The 19,854-nt window shown below is 49.3% G+C and overlaps 1 protein-coding gene across 1 annotated transcript; it reads left to right on the forward strand.

The window, feature by feature from the left end:
• Positions 1-10,756: 10,756 nt before the first annotated feature.
• On the forward strand, positions 10,757-19,472 carry LOC132076061 (lysosomal acid lipase/cholesteryl ester hydrolase-like). Its single transcript, XM_059476966.1, has 10 exons — positions 10,757-10,829; positions 12,735-12,824; positions 13,732-13,897; positions 15,285-15,483; positions 15,691-15,800; positions 16,131-16,267; positions 16,656-16,799; positions 17,210-17,281; positions 17,827-17,892; positions 18,319-19,472. The coding sequence occupies exons 2-10, from the start codon at positions 12,741-12,743 to the stop codon at positions 18,550-18,552; spliced, it is 1,212 nt and encodes a 403-aa protein (XP_059332949.1). The 5' UTR covers positions 10,757-10,829; positions 12,735-12,740; the 3' UTR covers positions 18,553-19,472.
• Positions 19,473-19,854: the final 382 nt, after the last annotated feature.

The raw sequence follows: 19,854 nt of genomic DNA on the forward strand, positions 1-19,854 counted from the left end.
GGCACATCCAGCAAAGCCCAGTTCCCTGCTGATCCTGCTGCAGGAGCTAAAGGTGGCTCTCTGCCTCCCAGAGTGTGTTTTCCCGGCAGCCTTACTGCATGGAAAGCTTTCCTGGGCTGCTCAGGAAAACAGCAGAGATCTGTGTGGGCCACTGTCACAGACATCTTTTATGAAAAATCCTTTCTTTAGGATTTTTCCTCCTGAGAAGCTGAGAGGCCTCAGGAACAAAATGTAAACATTGATTGTCTGCTGCTGTGGAATGCAACAGGTGCATCTGTGATTGGCCCATGTTGGCTGTTTGTAATTAATGGCCAATCACAGCCCAGCTGGCTCAGACCGAGAGTCCGAGACAGCTGCCTTTGTTATCATTCTTTTCTATTCTTAGCTTAGCTAGTCTTCTGAGATGAAACCTTTTCTTCTATTCTTTTAGAATAGTTTTAATGTAATATATATCATAAAATAATAAATCAAGCCTCCTGAAACATGGAGTCAGATCTCCATCTCTTCCCTCATCCAAAAACCCCTGTGAACACCATCACAGGCCACAGCAAAAACTCCCTCTCACTCAAACACAAAGTGCCAACTCAAGCCCACCAGCAGCACCTCAGTGCCTCCATCTCCACATGCAAGTGAGAAGGGATGTCCTGGGTTTAAATTGCTGAGATGGCTGAGGGAAGGAGAGGTTGGATATTGCTCTTTGATCCCCCAGGCAAACCACATCACTAAACCTGATCTCCCTTTGTCCTGCCCAGCTGCCCAACACCACAACTTCAGGCTGGACTCAGTGCAAATCACCTCTTTTAGGTGATATTAGTCCTGTAGCCCCTCAGCCTGAATGTGGAATGAAGATGGAAAGGAGAGCAGGAAAGCAGGAGCTGCAGCGGCCAGCTCCTCTCCCAGCTTAGTTGCCCACAGACATCAGAGCCTGGCCAATTGCTGAAATCACCACTTCAGTGAGCACTGAGGTTTATAGGAGATGGAGAAGCCAGGCCTGCTCAGGAATCAGGAACCCAGGTAGAACAATGTGATCCTCAGTGCTGTTTGCTTGTTGCTAAACCCACAGGAGTTTCACACCAATTGCATCCCCTGGCTGAGCTGGTCACTTAGGAAAGAGCTTCTTTCCCTTGGGGCTGTCCAGAGAGGTGGCAAATCCCTGCCAGATTCTGTCCCCATTCTGTCTGTGGAAACCCAGAGCACTGGGAATATTTCTCTGTCTGCTCTGGGGTGCCCTGACCCCCAGGGGAGCACTGACTTTGACCCTCATTCATGGAGAAAGTTTCCTGGACTTCAAGATAGACTGGAACCCACAAAAGTGTGAAACAGATTATAGAGAGTAAGAAATAAGAAACTGAAGAATTGGTAGGAAATTTAGGGTTTGGGATTTTTAGTGTGTTGTGGATGGAAGCAAGATGGAGGGCACAGGGTGTCATCCTGGGTTTCTTCTTCATGGTGCTTCTTCCTCCTTCTCCATGGGTTTGGGTGGCATTTTGTAATTGGGCAGAAAAGTCCCCATGGCAGCTCTTTGGGATCAGTTATTGGGTTAAAAGGGAAAATAATCCAGGGGTCAGCTCTTAATTGGACAGTTTAGTCTTAAAAGCCCTTGGAACAAGAGATTGTTGGCCATTTGGTGCCTTCTAATGAAAAGCTGCTGAACTCACAGTAGTGAGACTGTTTTACTGATAAGAAATGATAAACACCTGAGTCTGAACATGAACTACTGTCTCAAGTGCCTTCAGTCCAGACCCAGAGAAACCAACAGCTGGGACCCCCACAATTATCCATCTCCCTTAGATCTGCCCTTCACCATGTGCAAAGGAACCTTCCCCTGCTCCATGGCCAGCAGAGCCCTCACATATTTTTACTGATGTACAGTCTGGAAAATGAGATATCTACACATCCAGTCAGCTCTACAGGAAAAAGAAAGGACTTTCTAAGTGAGGTGGGAAGGATGAAAATCCATCTGGGCAAAAAACCTCAAGCATTCTGTCTTATAACTGCAATATAAATGTTACACACTCTATTATTTAGCAGCTTTGTTCTGCTGAGAGGTAGAAGCAGCTTTCAAAGGTAAGGTATTGATTTCATCAATATCTTAAAATGGAAATACAGTGACAGCAGAGACAGAAGGAACTCCTCCTGGTATCCCAAGATGTGGCAGAGAGGGAAGGACAAGTCCTTGGGCATGGGGAGCCAGGGTGGAGGAGAGCAGAGCTCATCCTCAAAGCTGCTGCTCCTCAAGCACCAGCCCTGGGTAATGCAACCCAGCCCCTTCCCCATCCCTTTCACAGAGCCAAAATGGATGGATACCCAGGAAAATGCCTAACCACCAAGTTCTCCATGCATCAAAAGCTCAGCTGGAGTGGCAATAACTAAGTTATTAGCTAGAAGTTATTAGTTATAATAAGTGGCCTCTCAACTCAGCTGGGATCCTTCCTTTCAGCAATAGCCTGGGCTAGAAGGAGAACAGGAGAACAGGAGAATGGGACAACAGGAGAGCAGGAGAACAGGAGGAGAACACCAACCTGACCCTCTGCTTCCGGCTCTCCGTGCAGTCAGTGGGGTTGGTGGCACTGAGGGAACCAGTCCTTGGCTTATAAAAACACCCAGAGAGGCTGGGACTTGTCCATCAACACCTGCCTGTCCCTGCCCAGCCACACAGCTCAGGGGTTCAGACACTGCACCCCAAAAGCCACATCCCAAAGTTTGGGATGTGTCCCCACCGCTGGGAACACACAGGTCCTGTGGTGTCCTCTCCAGCTGGGACAGCATTTTTGGCATTCCTTGGCAGAGGGGTTCCAGCTGCTTTGTCTCTGCTCTGGGGGTGCCAGGCAGGCTGCTCATCCTGGATTTCCAGGTGTAGGTAAAGGGTCAGCTCTGCATGTCAGCACCAGGGCTGGGTTGAAAAGAAAGGGACAAATCTCAGGAGAGGAGGAAGAAATGCCACTTGCCTGAGACACTGGCTGGATTTTGTCAGTGTGGATATCCCAAGAGGGGAAATCCAAAGGGTGCACAGCAAATCTCCCATGGCAGGGGGACAATCAGCCCCCCAGGAGTCCATGAGCCCCTTTAAGCAGATTTTCCAGCCCCTCCACCTCTCCTTCTGCCAGGAGAGCAGTGGTGGTGGCAAGGGACCTTTGGGGTCTCCATCTCCACCCCAGCCTCCTGCTCACCCTGGTTTGGGGTGGTTTGAGCAAAATATTTCCTCTGTCAGTTGAAAATAGACACACATCTGTTGTTGTTTTCACCAGCAGAATCATTCTTTGGGATTTTTCCTGGGTTTAAATGCTGGCATAAAGAGCAGGATGAGGCACTTTGCAAGGGCTCTATTTAATTATGGAGCTTTTGGCTGCTGTTCCCCACACCCAGCCCAGGTCCTGGAGGAAGGAGGGGGTCTGGTGACAGCTACAGAGAGGCGGCAAAATGCTGGGTGAGGAGTTCCCTGCCCTGGCTGACCCTTCAGGCAGCACCAGACCAGGCAAAGTTGGGCATTCCTTTGAGAAAAGAGAACAAAAACCCTGCTGAGAAGTGCCAGAGAGCAAAGAGGGCTTAATCTTCAAGCTGACCTAGGAAGAAAATGAGGACCCAGCAGAAATTATGAGAGAGATGAGCAGAAATGAGAATTTTCTCCCTCAGCTTCCCTGCTACTACAGCCTGGGCATTTAACATTGTTCCAGTGACCTTCTGAGGGTCCTGGAATAGTGTTATAGAATATTCCAGTGACTCTCTGAGGTCACCTGCTCCTTCCCACCACCCTGAAGGATGATGATGGGGGGTATCTCCCCAAAATCCCTCCCTAGCCCAGCTCAGGACCTTCAGACCGTGGCTCCCTGCAGTGCTCACCCTGTCCCCAGCGTCCCCTGCTGCCACCAGAGCAGGGACAGGCTGTGAGGTGCACAGAGTTTCTCCTTGTCCCCAGAATGCCCCAAAGCCAGACCCCACAAGGGTTGTGGGCAGGAATGCCCACAGGGAACAGGGGCTAGGCCAGGTCTGGGGTCCCCATATTCCCACAAGCAGCTTCTGGCCTCCAGGCTCACCTTCATCTCCCTCCTGGGCTTGCAGGAAGCCTGAAGAGCCTTTCCTGGTCCTTCAGAGGTCCTTCCTCTCCCAGAATGCCCGTTCCCCTTCGAGCCTCTCTGAACAAGCTGTGGGCTCTTGCCCCCTTATTTCCCCAGCCCCTGCCCCACCTCCTGAACCTCTCCTCTCCTCCTGGGCAGGCTGGGCCACTTTTGGGAAGGGTGACTCCACACCTGGCCCTCGGGCTGCACTCAGGACACAGGAGATGTGTTGCACATGCAAGGGCTGGGAGAGGGGATAATCCCCTCTGCTTGGCACTGGGGAGGCTGTACCCCTATGCAGAACCCAGATTTGGGCTCCCAGGGACTACTGGGACACCCCCACATGGGATAATCCCCTCTGTTTAGCACTGGGGAGGCTGCAGCCCCATGCAGAACCCAGATTTGGATTTCCAGGAACTACTGGGACACCCCCACATGGGATAATCCTCTCTGCTTAGCACTGGGGAGGCTGCAGCCCCATGCAGAACCCAGATTTGGGTTTCCAGGGACTACTGGGACACCCCCACATCGGGATGATCCCAGAGATGGTGGGTGGAGGCCAAGGCCAAGGTGCAAGGAGAGGCTGGGCTGGCTCAACCAGAGCCAGTGGCTGATTCCCCCTGCCCAAGGGGCTCCCAGAGGCACAGGGAGAGCCCCAGAGGCACAGAGAGAGGCCCAGAGGTACAGAGAGAGCCACAGAGCAGCACAGAAAGCCTGGCTGTCCTCAAAGAAACAGCCTGAAAATGTGAGCAGGGCAGCCCTGGAGCCAGGCTGGGATCCCCCAGCTCCACATGTCCACTGACAGATCCAGAAAACATCAAGGCCTTTGCTTTTCCCCTCAGCCAGGGCAGCACAAATTTTGTTGGCACAAATCCCTCTGAGCACAAATCCCACTTGTGAGCTCCTCACCAGCAGCCAGGACAGCCACAGCTGGAGCCAGGACAGGCTTTTCCTCACTAAAAGGAGCTGAGGGGACACAGGGAGCCTGGGCAGATCCATGTCCAGGCATGGCAGCAGCAATGGCACGGCCACCCCTCCTTGCTTTGCCACCCTGTGAAATACAAAGCTGTGTTTCGTGTCAGGTACATACAGACAATGTGTGTATTTGTGATTGCGATATGTGTGGAGATTGACCGTGGGACAGTTGCGAATTCTAATAATAACTGAGGAAAGTAAAGCATGGAAAAAGGCCTTTGAACCTCTCTTTTGTTTGCAATTAACCCTGCTTGATTTAGGAGCATTGGAATTAAAGCTTTAAGGATGTTGCTTTTTGCTTGCATTTAATCCATAAAGGGCTCTGCAATAATAACCTTTTGAAGTATAATTTTAGAATATTACTTGTATCCTTGAAACTATAGCTTTGGAATATATATAAAGGAAACATGCTTATCTCACACCTTAATAAAGCAGAGAAAAACAGCTTGAGAAAGGAAGATGAACTTCACCTCAAGGATTTATGGTTTCAACCAAGAGAAGCTGGACATCACTGTTATGAGATTTATAGTCTCTGCAATTAAAAGGTGGATCCACATCTGGGGAGCTGGACTCCACCAGATGGGATTTGTCTTTCTTCTTTCAGAAACTGGACTGTCACCATCTGGGGATACTCCTTTTGAGATACATCCTGAGAAAAACTAAATCACAATAGTGTATAGAATTGTGACGTAAAAATTGGGAAATAGAAACTGCTGATGAGTAAAAATTGGAATAGAAACTGCTGAGAAAGCTGATAAGTACCCCTATAAATACCTGTAACCATCAATTATCGGTGTGCAGTTGGAGGGAAAACTTCCCCCACTGTACCCAGCGCTGTATTGCTCATACTTTACCATATTAAATAATAAATTGATTGCTGCTTGAATATTGGCCTAGTCAAGCTTCTCATTCATAATAACCCTCAGCCCAGCAGCCAAGGGACAAGTGCCTGTCCTTGAAGCCCACGAGGTGTTTCCAGCCCTGAGCTGGGGTGGTTTGCACAATAGCTCCAGATGGAGGGTGGGGAGGGGTTTAGGGACAGGAGCAGTAAAAAAATCAGGTAGGGAGGGAGCTCAGCACTCAGAGTCCTGCTTGGCCCTCTGGTGACAAAGGAGGAAAGTGATGCCTCAGGTTTAGCTTTTATATTTTTCAGATTCTGAGCTGCTTTAGTGTGTGGGTCTGAGCTTCACATTAAGGGATGGTGAGCTCTGTGCACAGAGCAGGGAGACAAAACAATTCCTGCTCTAGCTGGGGACCAAGGACAAATGATCCAAATCTCAGGTCCAAGAGCACAAACAACGTGGGCTGGAGAGAGAAAAACAAGCAGGATGGCACTGGATGGGCTAAAGCTGGAATTGGACAATGAACTGCAGTTTGCAAATGAACCAGAACTTATAAAAGTGTGAGACCTTGTGACCAGTTGGGCATTTTGTGACCATTTTGGGTTCATTTTGTGCCCATTTTGGTTCATCTTGGGTGCAGCCCTGGCTGGACTCTTGTGCTGCCCAAGGTGGATTCATGGAGGAGATCCTTTTAATAAATCCCTTCTTTATTCTTTAACTCTGTCCAGCCTCTGTTCTAGGTCAGCCTTCTCAAGGCACCAAAAGCAAACCAGAGGCAGGGGTGGCCTGGGGTTTTGGAGTTGGGTGGGATTTTTTCACCAGCAGATTTTACATTCTGTTACTGACAAAGCAAGGAAGCCCAAGTTTTTTCTAAATTAAACTTAGCAGCACTGATGGCACACACAGAAAGGAACATCCCACAGAAGGAACACCAAAAACCTTTATAAATCAGCTGAAAGTGATTCCCATCCTCTCCCAGGAGAGAGCTCCATCCCCACAGAGCCCTGGGTGGCCAGGGCCAGGCCACACAACCACCTCATGCTCTGGGACATGTGGGGTTTGTTGGGTTTGGGGATTCTCATACACCAAACCTCCCCACTTTCCGCGAGGGGTTGGGCAGGAGCTCCTTCCCCTCACCAGCACTTTCACAGCACCCTCTGCTGCCCAGACTGTCCTGTTTCCTTTGTAGTGCACCGTCCCATGGACAGGGAGAGCTCCAACACTGCCAAGTCTCAACTTCTTTCTGCCAAGGTCAGGATTAAATGTGTGAGATGGTGTTTCTTGATGGGACTCAGATGTTTATTAGTTCTTATCTCTGTCACAGTCTCACAAACCCTGAGTTCTACAGCACTTCACTCTAACAAACTAAAATGGAGCTCCATCTCTCTCTCTCTACAAGGCCTTTTAAGGATAAACTGTCCAATTAAGAAATGACACCTGAATTATTTTTACTTTTAACCCAATAACCAACCACCCATGGCCCACAATGTGGAGTTTTTTATCCAGTTACACAAAACCACCCAAATCCATGGAGAAGAAAGTGAAGGAGAAGAAGGTGAAGAAGAAGGTGAAGAAGAAGGTGAAGAAGAAGGCCCAGCCTGTGCCCTAAAACCTCCATCTTGTTTATATATATTGCTGTATTCTAAACCCTTTAACTCTTAGTTTCCCACCCTGTGATATCACACATTTATGTTCAAACTGCACACCCACAATCCCAGTTCTACCATTCCATTTTGGAAGCTTCTCCATGGCCTCAGGTCAATGCAGTGTTCTCTTGGGGGTCAGGGTTTGTCTAAACCCTTAAACTCTGAATTTCCCACCATGTGATATTACACATTTCTATTCAAACTCCACACCCACAATCCCAGATTATGGCAAGACTTGAATTCTACCATTCATTCAGATAGAACTGAATTCTATTATTCCATTTTGGAAGATTTTCCATGGCCTCAGGTCAAATGCAGTGTTCTCTTGGGGGTCAGTGCCTGGCAGCACAGAAAGTCCAAAATTCTCAGTAACCAACACAATTGTCTCTCCAACACAAGACCTCAGTGCCCCCATGACCAGCCAGCAGCAAGCTGAAGAGCAAGGAAATTTAGGAAAAACCTAATTTTTTCCCCAGCACAGGGCAGAGGGTCTCAGGTGCCTCTCTGCCCACGTGTGGGGGATGCTCCTTCCCAAGGCTCCCACCATGGTCACACCAGTCCTGTCCTGGCAGCAGCACTGGTGGGAAGCAGCCCAGTGTTCACCCTCTGGCTGCTTTGCAGTAATCCCCTTCCCTCCAATGGAGGGAAATAAAATAACTGTTCAAACCTATGGAATGAGCTTGGCTCAGAACTCTTAATTTTTATCCCGATTTTAATTTTTTCTGATTTTCTCATGTCTTAGCAGGCTGTGCAGTGATTCACCCTCGGGGGCTGCCCACTGATGTGGCCCTGAACTTGATGCCAGGACCAGGAGTGTCCATATGAACCTTTCTGACGTCCTGTGCCCAAAAGAAAGGCAAACTCTGTCGGTGCTGGGAGGAAGAGGGAGTGGCTTTTTTCTCATCTAGGCATACCTGATCCTGTTCTTCCACCTTTCCTCCTCTCCCTGCAGGGGAAAAATCAGATTCTTCTCAGAGCCAGTGCTTATTTGAGGGTGAGGCAGCTGGGAGGGCTCCTGGCACTGCCTGCAGCTAGTCCTTGGTGAAGAGCAGCCATCGGAGATCCAGCTAGAGGTGGAGACATCGAGGATTTCCAAAGCCTGTCTGCATTTGAGCAAGCGTGGCTGGGCCAGACCTGGAGGTGCTGGCTGCAGGAGGGATGCAGGATCCCACACTCAGCACCAGGGCCCTGTAGCAAGGAGTGGAGAGGTGGCCACCAAGGCAGAGGTGACAAAAATGACACCCAGTGTCGCAGACATCTTTTATGAAAAATCCTTTCCTTGGGATTTTTCCTCCTGAGAAGCTGGGAGGCCTCAGGAACAAAATGTAAACATTGATTATCTGCTGCTGTGGAATGCAACAAGTGGATCTGTGATTGACCCATCTTGGATGTTTGTAATTAATGGCCAATCACAGTCAGCTGGCTCGGACAGAGCCCGAGCCACAAACTTTTGTTATCATTCCTTCCTATTCTATTCTTAGCTAGCCTTCTGATGAAATCCTTTCTTCTATTCTTTTAGTATAGTTTTAATGTAATATATATAATAAAATAATAAATTAAGCCTTCTGAAACATGGAGTCAGATCCTCGTCTCTTGCCTCATCTTGAGACCCCTGTGAACACCGTCACAACCCAGAGCTCCTGTGACCTGTCACCATCCCTGCAGGCCCCTCCTCAGGCAGCTCCTGGCCAAAGGCATCACCAGCTGGCAAGAGGGGAAGCCTGGCAAGATGTGAAATCTCCATCCACAGCTCCTTCCCTCCCTGGGGATGGATTTAGTTTCCTTTTTTTTTTTTTTTTTTTTTTTAATAGAGCACCCCTTGAAGTCACTGTTTGTCAGAGCCCAGGAAATTCCTCTGCCCAAGACCCCGTGCCTTTGATTTAGCCCTTGCAAAAAAATAATTGCCAACTTTTATATGAAGAATTACAAGCCATGAAAGTTTAAGTAGAATGACAGTAAATTTATCACAGGGTGGAAAAATAGATTTTTTGGGGGGGTTTTAGAATGGGGGTTCAGGGGGCAAGATGGAGGAATCTGGGTGTGTCCAGCCTTTCTCTTTCTTCTTCTTGGCCTCCATCTTCTGGGTGATGTTGGCACTTTTGGATTGGTTTAGAGTAGAAACTCACTGTCTAACATAGGTGATAGGTATTGGGAAGTTATTGTAAATATTGTACATGTAGTTTTTAGTAACAAATGATGACACCACCCTGAGGGTGGCCAGTGTGCCTCTGTCTGAGCAGACCCAGCTGGACAGAGAAAGAATTTTATAGATAAGAAACAATAAACAACCTTGAGAATGAGAACTGAAGAGTCCCGACTCCTTCTTTGACAGCCAGGCTGGGAAAAGAGATTTTCTAACGCATCCCATGTTGGGAGTTTAGTTCAAGCATGGCTTAAAGAAAAAGGCCATGAAGCCATGCAATTGAGAGAAAAGTAAAAGGTAGTTGCGAAGCAGTTCCAAAAGCAGTTCCCAGCCTGATTACTATAAACAATTAGACTCTCTCAGGCATCACTCTATAAACAATAAGGTTCTCAGACAGTCTTCCCATAACAAGCAAAACACCCTCTCTGGGAAAAGATGGCACCCTGGGAACAGATGTGGAAGTTTTGGGAACCTTTCATATCACAGTGGGAACGCTGGTTTTGTTTTGTGTAAACAATTATCGGTATTGTAAAACAAAAGGAGTGGTTAGAGTTTTCTCTGTTAGCCTATCGTAAACCTGGATTTTGGAATATGCATGAAGTTAATTAACACTGTTATTTAAAGTGACTGATCAATCAATAAATCGGAGTTCAATGCATTATAGGATGGTCGTCTCCCCCTCACTTCAACAATCCCAGGGTCACTGTGACCAGCGGAAATCCTGAGAACCGCTGGGACTGGGATGTTCTGCATTTTCAGGCTCATTCTGTGCCAGGAGGCAGCAGGAAGACACAAAAGGGGCTTTCCCAGTGGAGTTTGGTGGGATGAGCTGGTCCCACTCATCCCCTTGCACCAAACCAGCCCCGGCGCAGGTGAGAACCCTCAGTGCCCACCCTGGGCTCCACAGGGGCCACAGCCACGCCAGGTGACTCCACCGGCTGGAACCAACCCGTTTGTCACAGCTCTGGGTGGAAACACTGCCAGGGCAGCCCGGCAGCCCGGGGGTGAATTCCAGCTCGGCAGGAGGAGGGACCAGAGGGAGTGGCGGCTCCCAAATCTCCCGAATCGGGAGCAGAGGCAGCTCCAGCCCCATGGGAGCGGCGTGAGCAGCCAGCAGCACCTTCTGCTCGGGGCACAGCGGGGACAAGGGCTCTTCTGGACACTACGGGTAATCCCTGTGCTCGGTGCCACCCTGGGGACAGCGGGACAGGGCACCTGGACAGCCCCAGGGAATATCCTCCAAAGGAATGTCCTGCTCAGGGAAGGGGTGGGAGCGTTTGGAGAGGGGTCAGGACATCGATGCTGTTCCTATTTACCCTGCTGCACCTCTGGGATGTCACAAGGTGTGCTGGGATGAGGGACATGTCGCAAAGGGAAATTTTGGGAGTTTTCCCAAGCTGGCTGCTGGGAGGAAAGGGCCATCCATCCCAAGCAAGGCTCTGCCCTGGAATTTGCATGCCCTTCTCCTGACGCTACGTCACAAAAAATGTGCTCTGCTGGCTTTGCTAAAGGCTCGCCCTAAAAATACCAACTCCAGAGCCTGGTGGAGACCAGCGACAGGCGACAGCGTCCCCAGATCGCACCTGGCGGGCTCCGGGGGATGGTGGGGTGGGAGATGGGGTCCCTGGGGCCGGGCACGGCCGCCCCTTGGCGGATCTGAGAGCGGGAGGAGCCGCAGGGCCGTGCCCAGGTGAGCGCTGCAGGTGCGCCCATCCTCCGCTGCCACCGCTCCGGGAGGGACCGGCTGGCTTCTGTCACCTCCCGCAGCACGGGCAGCCCGCGGCAGGATCGGGGACAGCCGCGAAGGGACAGAAATCTGCTCCCAGATCTCCTCAGTTTCGCTTGGGTGGGTGCAAGATACCTGGCGCTGGCAGTCAGTGGCACTTGGTGCCATGATCTAGTTGAGGTGTCAGAACATGGGTTGGACTCGATGATCTTAAAGGTCTCTTCCAACCTAGAAATTCTGTGATTCTGTAATTTGGGAATCCCTGCTAAGTTCTTCCACAGAATTAAACTCCTCTAAGTAGCTGAGGGAACTTCTCTAGGTAGCAGAAATACTGCTGCAAATTTGTCACCTCCAATAAATTTACCCATTCCTATGTGGCAGAGATCTGCCCACAGCAGAGGGATTGGAACAAAATTATCTTTAAGGTCCTTTTCCAGCCAGAGCATTCTGTGATTCTGTTTCTGTCAGATAAAGTAGCACAGTGAGATGTTTTGTGGTAGGAACAAGCTGAAGCAGACACCAAAATCCTTCCCAGGAAGAACAGGGGTGTCCTGAGATGGCATCTCACTCAGGTCTGCAAAAACAAGCCCAGGGTGTCCCAGGGTTTCTCCCAGCCATAAGGAGAACCCAAGCAGACCACATTGTTTGATTTCTTCTTAAGAACGTGGCCCTGAAACTTAAAACTGGGTGGTTTACTCCTCATTAGGTCAGCTGTCGGTGGAACAAAATAACATATTCTTCCAACTATCCAAGAAATTATTTTAAATGGATGATTTATAATCACCTCCTCGAAATCCAGGTTTGCCCAGGCACATACAGATGTACCTGTACCTCTGTGTGTTTCTGAATATGAGAGCCTATGGAGAATGTGGGATTAAAATGGGATGGAATTTGGACTCTGGCTTTGTTCAAGATTAGCAAAACGAGCCATTTTCAGAATTGGAGGACTTCTGCTTTAGAATAATTTAACCCATGGAGGGGTGAGGTTGGTATCCTGGTGGAAGTGCAGGGCAGATCAAGAGAACTCCCCACAGCTTCTGTGCCAGCAAAGTCTCTCAAGGTTTTGACAGCATTTTGCAGAGCACCATGACGTGGCTGTTTCTCACCATTTCTTGTTTCTGTGCCTGTGCCAGTGCCAGCAAAGTCCCTCAATGTTCTGACAATGGTTTGCAGAGCACCATGATGTGGCTGTTCCTCACCATCTCTTGTTTCTGTGCTAGTGCCAGCAAAGTCCCTCAGTGTTCTGACAATGGTTTGCAGAGCACCATGATGTGGCTGTTCCTCACCATCTCTTGTTTCTGTGCTAGTGCCAGCAAAGTCTCTCAAAGTTCTGGCAATGTTTTGCAGAGCACCATGATGTGGCTGTTCCTCACCATCTCTTGTTTCGTGCTCGTCGCTGCAAAGTCAGAGGAGAACCCCGAGGTGTCCATGGATGTTGTAAGTCCCTTCTTTTGCTGCTGGGTTGAGCAAGTTACCCACATGGTCTGTGCAAGACTCACGGGCTCTGTTTGCCTTCACTGAGGGTTGACACCACGATTTTATGAGATATTTGTCTCCCCGCTCTTACATGCACAGAGATTTATGGCAGGAATTTATGGGGGGATGTCACAGACATCTTTTATGAAAAATCCCTGCTGAGAAGCAGAGAGGCCTCAGGAACAAAATGTAAACAATGGTTATCTGCTGCTGTGGAATGCAACAGGTGGATCTGTGATTGGTCCATGTTGGTTGTTTCTAATTAATGGCCAATCACAGTCAGCTGTCCAGACAGTCTGGTCAGTCACAAGCCTTTGGTATCATTCTTTTTTTATTCTTAGCCAGCCTTCTGATGAAATCTTTTCTTCTATTCTTCTATTAGTATAGTTTTAATAATAGTATAGTTTTAATTTTATATATATCTATATCATCTATATCTGTATCTATATCATCTATATCTATATCTAAAATAAAATAATAAATCAAGCCTTCTGGAACATGGAGTCACATTCTCATCTGTTCCCTCATCCTGAGACCCCTGTGAACACCATCACAGGGGGAGAGCTTTGTTCCAAGTCAGCAGGTTTGGTCAGGACAGCCCTCACAGCCCTCTCAGGCTCAGAGCTGGGCTGTCTGTGCTGCCCTGCTCTTGATTGCAACACAGAAAATTACAATTCTTCACCAGGCCTGCCAAAAACTCTGGCTGGAGTCATGACATCACCATGGGGACATTGGGAGAGACTGAGCCCAGCTTCCCCCTGGTGTCACCATCACCAGCACAGATGGCTCTGCCCAGCCAAGCCCTGCCACCCCTGAGGACAGAGACTCTCCTTAGGGACTGTCCCTTGCTCTCCTTCCCTTCCCACAGGGCGAAATTGTGCGGTACCACGGGTACCCCTACGAGGAGCACGAGGTGCTGACAGAGGACGGATATTTCCTCACCCTGCAGAGGATCCCCCACGGCAGAGGCAGCCCAGGGAGCTTCAGCCTCTCCCACAAGGCAGGGGCGCCGCCATCCAACATGTTCTGTCCCCGTAAGTGCCACAGGGAGCTCTGCCTGCCCCTGCCACCCTGAGGGCTTGGCTGGGCTGCAATAACCCACAGCCAAGGCAACCTCACCGTGGGATGGGTGCTTGTATTTGTTTTGGTTGTGGGCAAATTTGGGAGAGAACTTTTAAAGGAGCTTTTTTTGAAAAGCAGATTTAATTGTGGGGGTTTTTTTGTTTTTTGTTTTTTTTTTATTGGTCTTGGAGAAATTTTTTATTTTGGAGAAAAGTGGAAAAAACTTGTTTAAACAAAAACTTTATTAAACAATAGAACTAATACTATATTAAACAATACTCTTTTTTTTTTGCTGTTTTAAAAGAGATGACAAGCTCAGAAAGTCTCTTTTCTGGGTTGCAGTTTAGTTTACTTAGTCTCTTATTAGTCTTTTTGGTGCTGGAAATGCTGCAGCTCAGGTTTGGTCTGGGGGGTTACAGGTGTGAGCTATTGGTGGTTTTTTGGGTGTCCAGTTTAGAGTAGGTTTAAAGAAAAGGAAAAAAAAATTAGAGTAGGTTTAGAGTAGGTTTAAAGAAAAGGGAAAAAATTACACTTTAGGGAAATTTTTTGCTAACTAAACTAACTAAAATAAAGGAGAGCTTTTTGTTGTTTGTTTATTTGCAGACAACACAGTTTAGGACAAGGAATATGGAGGAGTGAGTGTAGTGTTTGAAAATAAACTGCACAGTTTGGGGGTTTTTTTCTTTATTCTTTGGAATAAGTCTTAAAGGTGCAAAACTTATTATTCAGCATAAACAGAACAGATGGTTGGGGATAAAAGCATCATATAGTCAGCCCAGGACAGTGCTCCAGGAGGAAGCTGTCCCTGTAGGAAAAAGCAGACAAATAGCCTCAGGAGCAGAAGAAATGCAGGTGCCCACCATGCTGACCTTGTTCTGAGAGGATTTGCCCCAAAAAGGAAGGAGGATGAATGGGGCAGAGAAATCTCGCCCCAGGTTTTAAAAAACAGAAGTGGAGCAGCAAAAAGCCATTAGTGAGGAAAGGAAAACAAACCAGGCAGCCAACCCAGTGCCATCTCAGTATTTTGCATCTTTCCTGTGTCCAGGAAGGAAGATTTGGGGATCTCCCTGTTCTGCACTGAAACCCCAGCTTCAGAGCAGTGGTGGGGTCATGCCCAGTTCTTGTCGTGTACATGGCAAATAAGTGAGAAAAAAACCCAGATTTCCAGTGTCTGCCCTGGCCTTCTTCCAAAACAGCTCCACAGAGAGGCTGAGGACAGAGGACAGAGGACAGTGTCCCTGCCCTGGTGTCACTTCCCAGGGCTGCTGTCAGAGCATGAATGTGAATGTGAGTCAATCATGTGAATGTTCGATTTTGCTCATGGTCACAGAAAATGATTCCTTCTCTTCCTTCCTCCAGCTCCAAAGGCTGTGGTACTCCTGCAGCATGGCCTGGTGTTGGAGGGAAGCAACTGGGTCACCAACTTGCCCAACACCAGCCTGGGCTTCATCCTGGCCGACGCTGGCTACGACGTCTGGATCGGGAACAGCCGGGGCAACAGCTGGTCACGGAAACACCAGGAGTTTGAGTTCCACCAGCAGGAATACTCAGCTTACAGGTATTTTCCATGAAACTGGAGGCTTAGCAGGTCCCTGGTACCCTCAGCAGTGCGTGCAGGCCGGAGGAGAGGTGCTCCTGGCAGTCACACCCTCTGCCATTGGGCAGAAATTGGGTTGTCAGCTCCTGCCAAAGCGCTTGCCCGCACCCAAGCAACCATGGCAAGGTCAGAAAAGGTGATTTTGTCACATGCCTGTCTCCCCTGCAGCTTCCATGAGATGGCCATGTATGACCTTCCAGCGTCCATCAACTACATCCTGCAGAGAACGGGGCAGGAGCAGTTGTACTACGTGGCTTATTCCCAAGGCACCACCACAGGTACTGAGGAGGAGAGCAGGCCTGGCAGGGTCACACCAGCTGTGCACCCCAGCCTGGGAGTGCTCCTAAAACCTTGGTCAGGGAGTGTTCCTAAAAAAGGAAGGGAAATGTCCGGGTATTTCCAAATAACAAAAAGGAAAAGAGCAGGTAATTGTTTTAACAGAAGAGTTTTGAGCACTGGCAGCCCCAAACTGGGTTCATCTCATTGCTGCCAGAGCCTGACCTGCTGGAGCCACCTCTGAGGGGCTTTAAGGTGGGCACACACACCTGGAAGCCAACATCTGCCTCGGGAACAGCAGGGCAGGGTCTGCTTCCCTCTCCCCCATGCAGGTTTCATTGCCTTCTCCTCCATTCCCGAGCTGGATCGCAAAATCAAGATGTTCTTCGCCTTGGCTCCCATCACTGTCAACTCCCACATGAAGTCCCCCCTGGTGAGGGTGTTTGACCTCCCCGAGGCGCTGATCAAGGTGTGTCCTCAGCACAGGTGGGGTGTGAGGGGGAGGAGGGACTGGGAGGCTCACCTGAGACAGGCAGGGCTCCTCCATCACCTCCATCTCCCCACTCTGGGTGTTTGTGCGTGTGCTGTGAGCCTGGAGGGCAGGCAGGTCATCCTCCTGTCCAGCCTTCATCACAGAGCTATTAACAGGGATTGGGTATGGGTCCCTTCTCCTGGGAGAAACCTCTCCTAGGAAGGTCAGGGCTCTTCCAGGGCCATGGCCTTTTCTGAAAAGCCAAAATGATGAAGCACAGCAAAGTTGTCGGCAAACTTTCAGGGGTGAGCAAAGAGGTGGGGAGCACCTGGAGGCAAAACAGAGCGTGATGCACCCCACTGATCCACCCCTCTGACTTCCACAGATCATTTTAGGCAAGACAGTGGTCTTTGATAAGGGTGAGGTGTTGAAGCAAGTGATTTCCACCATGTGCACCTACCCCATGCTGAAGACCGTGTGCTCTTTGGTGTTTTACCTGCCTGGTGGTTTCACCAACAGCTTGAATGTGGTATGTACACTGCAGCTTCCCTCTCCAGAGATCCCCTTCCTCACTGTCCCAGCCTGAGCTGTGCATCTGCTGCCTCCATGCCCTTCCACATCTTTGGCTGGTAGAAAAATTCAACCTGGAGGCACCAGGGTGGGGGGTGTGAATCATTGGTGAAATTCCTTAATATTCCAAGAAGGAAATGTGTTAGGGACAACACACAGAGCTGAGCTTTGCAAAAGGATCCTGAGCATGAGGTATGGAGCCTTAGTTTACCTTGGGAACAAGGCAGGCTCCTACCATGGGATTTGCTCATCTTGCTGCAGGGAGCTCAGTGTGGGTGAGGCTGGTGTGGCTACTGAACAGGTTTGGTTTAATTTCTGATGTGGGTTTTTTGGGGGAGCAGAGAATAAACCTCTCTGATGGTCCTGCAGAGCCGCATGGATGTGTACCTGGCCCGCTACCCTGACTCCACATCCCTAAAAAACATGTTGCACTGGCGCCAGGTAACACCTCCTGTTCTCCTCCCTCTGCTCGGGGAATGATCTGGGAATAAAACTGGGGATAATCCCCCCCTGTTCCCCCTGCAGAGCTGTGTGAGGGAGGGAGGGGAAAGCTGAAACACTGCTGCAAATAAAGTCATTTATCCCAACAAAAGAACTGGGGCTTGTAGGAGGAGGAGGTGGAACCTGGTGATAAACCAGGACAGGAGATGCCAGAGGGAAAGCTGAGGGTCAGAGAGACCACTAATGGTACAACTAATTATTGAAAATGTTCTACTCAGATCCTCCTGCTGATGGCATTGACCACAACACACAAAAATCTTGCCCAAAGTTGTCTGATTCATGTCTCTTTTGAGGCTCTTGGCTGTACACCAGGTTCTTCACTGTGGGTTTCCTGGGGCTGGGCTCTCCTCCCAAAATCCAAATGTAAAAATGGCATCCCTGAGCCTTGGTGGCAGGAGGGAGCACTGCAGTCCCCTGTCACCTCTTTTATCTGTCTTAGAGCCCCCTCCAATGTGTGGATAATGAACATAACTCTCCTTTTCCAGCTCTATCAGACTGGAGAATTCAAGCATTACGATTACGGCAGTGACAACGTGCTTCATTACAACCAGGTAAGAGAGAGCCATGCTCAGAGAAAAAATAAAATAAATATTCCAGTGGCTGAGACTGCATTTGGACAACTGAGCAGCCTGGAATAGTGGAAGGTGCCCCTGCCCACGGCAGGGGAGCTGGGACAAGATGATGTTTGAGGTCCATCCCAACCCAAACCATGCTGCGATTCCATGAATTACATGGTATTTATGGAATTTGCTTTGTATGGGGAAGCAGGTTCATAACTTTCTAATAAAAATAAGTAACTCAGTCACTCAGTGATGACTTTTTGACCCTCTGGTGGAAAGAACAGGAGCCCAAGGTGCAGTGAGGCTCCCTGGTGATAGCTCCTCTTCTATCCCTTGGGATAAGGGAGAAATTCCAAGCAGCCACCAGGACACACGTTGAATTTTTGGCCTGCCCTTTGCCTCCCTCCTGTCTTGCAGAGCACTCCTCCCTTCTATGAGCTGGAGAACATGAAAACCCCGCTGGCTGCCTGGTATGGGGGCAAGGACTGGATCTCAGCCCCTGAGGACGTGAACATCACCCTGCCCCGCATCTCCAACGTGGCCTACAAAAAGTACATCCCCGAATTTGTCCACTTTGACTTCCTCTGGGGCAAGCAGGTCTACGAGCAGGTCTACAAAGAAATGCTTGACCTGATGGAGAAGGGTGCCTAGAGCTGGAGCAGTGATTGTTGGCTTCTCCATGACTTCTGGGGCATCTTTCATCTTGGGGGGGAAATTATTTTAAAAAAGAAGAAAAACTGGGGGGAAAAGCTCAATAAACTGCTACACTTGGTCTGGATTGATATTGCTCTGTCCAGGGAGGGCAACCAGGCAATGCAATGACTGGGGAAGCACTCTGGACTGAGGTTCAGTAGGCTGAAGTTGAGCACAGCCCTCACACCCTGAGTCTCCCACGTGCCTCCCTCACCACCAGTTTAGTGGAATTTGGCTCCTGGTGGCCATTGTGGACTCTGGGCTCCTTGAGCTTGGGTTCCCAGCTGCAAACAGCTGGCCAGGAGCCCCGTGCCCTCCTGGATGCTGGTGTCCCACAGGGATGGGATGAAGCCACGTGGTGGATGGGTCCTGCTTTATTCACCTTCTGGCGGCGCTTCCACACCAGGAATCCCAACATCCCGGCACTCACTGCCTTCCTTCAGGGCAGGAAGGAGCTATGAACATCCTGCCTGGTGACAATGAAGAGTGGCCACGGGTTTGTATCCATGAGATCCTCCCACTTTACTAACAAAGGGGACATCTTCCTCAGATTCATGCTGATTTGGATAATCTCACTTATGCACAAAGGAGTTTCAGTAAGTTCCAGCAGGAAACACCATTTTACACCACTTCAAGCTACCCTAAGGCACAAACCCAGCTGCAAAGGCCACCTTTTGCTGTCTCTCAGGGAGACAGAAGAAGAGTGTGGTGGACAGCAGCAACGAGCCTAAATCTGTTTCCAGCTTCTGGGTTAAATTGTTAATGATACCTTGATCAGAGGAGGAATCGTGAATTTGCCAGTTTGTGTATCTACCATCTTAAAATACGCCTGGGAGCAAGCAGGGCAAAGGATAAGGTTCTCTTTCCACAAATATGTAATAATAATAATGATAATGATAATGATAATAATAATAAAGTGGATAGGGTCTACTGGGCTCTGTGTGGTTGTACTGTTAACTAAAGGTTAAAACTCTGGAGAAATTGGCACAGGGTGCCCAGAGCAGCTGTGGCTGCCCCTGGATCTCTGGAAGTGCCCAAGGCCAGGTTGGATGGGGCTGGGAGCCACCTGGGATAATGGAAGGGGTGGAATGAGGCAGGATTTGAGGTCTCTTCCAACCCAAACCATTCCAGGATTCTGTGGGTGTGAAGGTTTTCAGCACAGACCTCTCACCAGGTGCAGGTGCAATGCTCCTCATGCTTAGGGATCATTTCCAGATGATCCTGATGCCTCCAGCATGTCCCTGCAGGGAAGAGGTGGGT

Source organism: Ammospiza nelsoni, chromosome 8 (assembly GCF_027579445.1).
Source record: "Ammospiza nelsoni isolate bAmmNel1 chromosome 8, bAmmNel1.pri, whole genome shotgun sequence".
NCBI classification, from domain to species: Eukaryota; Metazoa; Chordata; class Aves; order Passeriformes; family Passerellidae; genus Ammospiza; species Ammospiza nelsoni.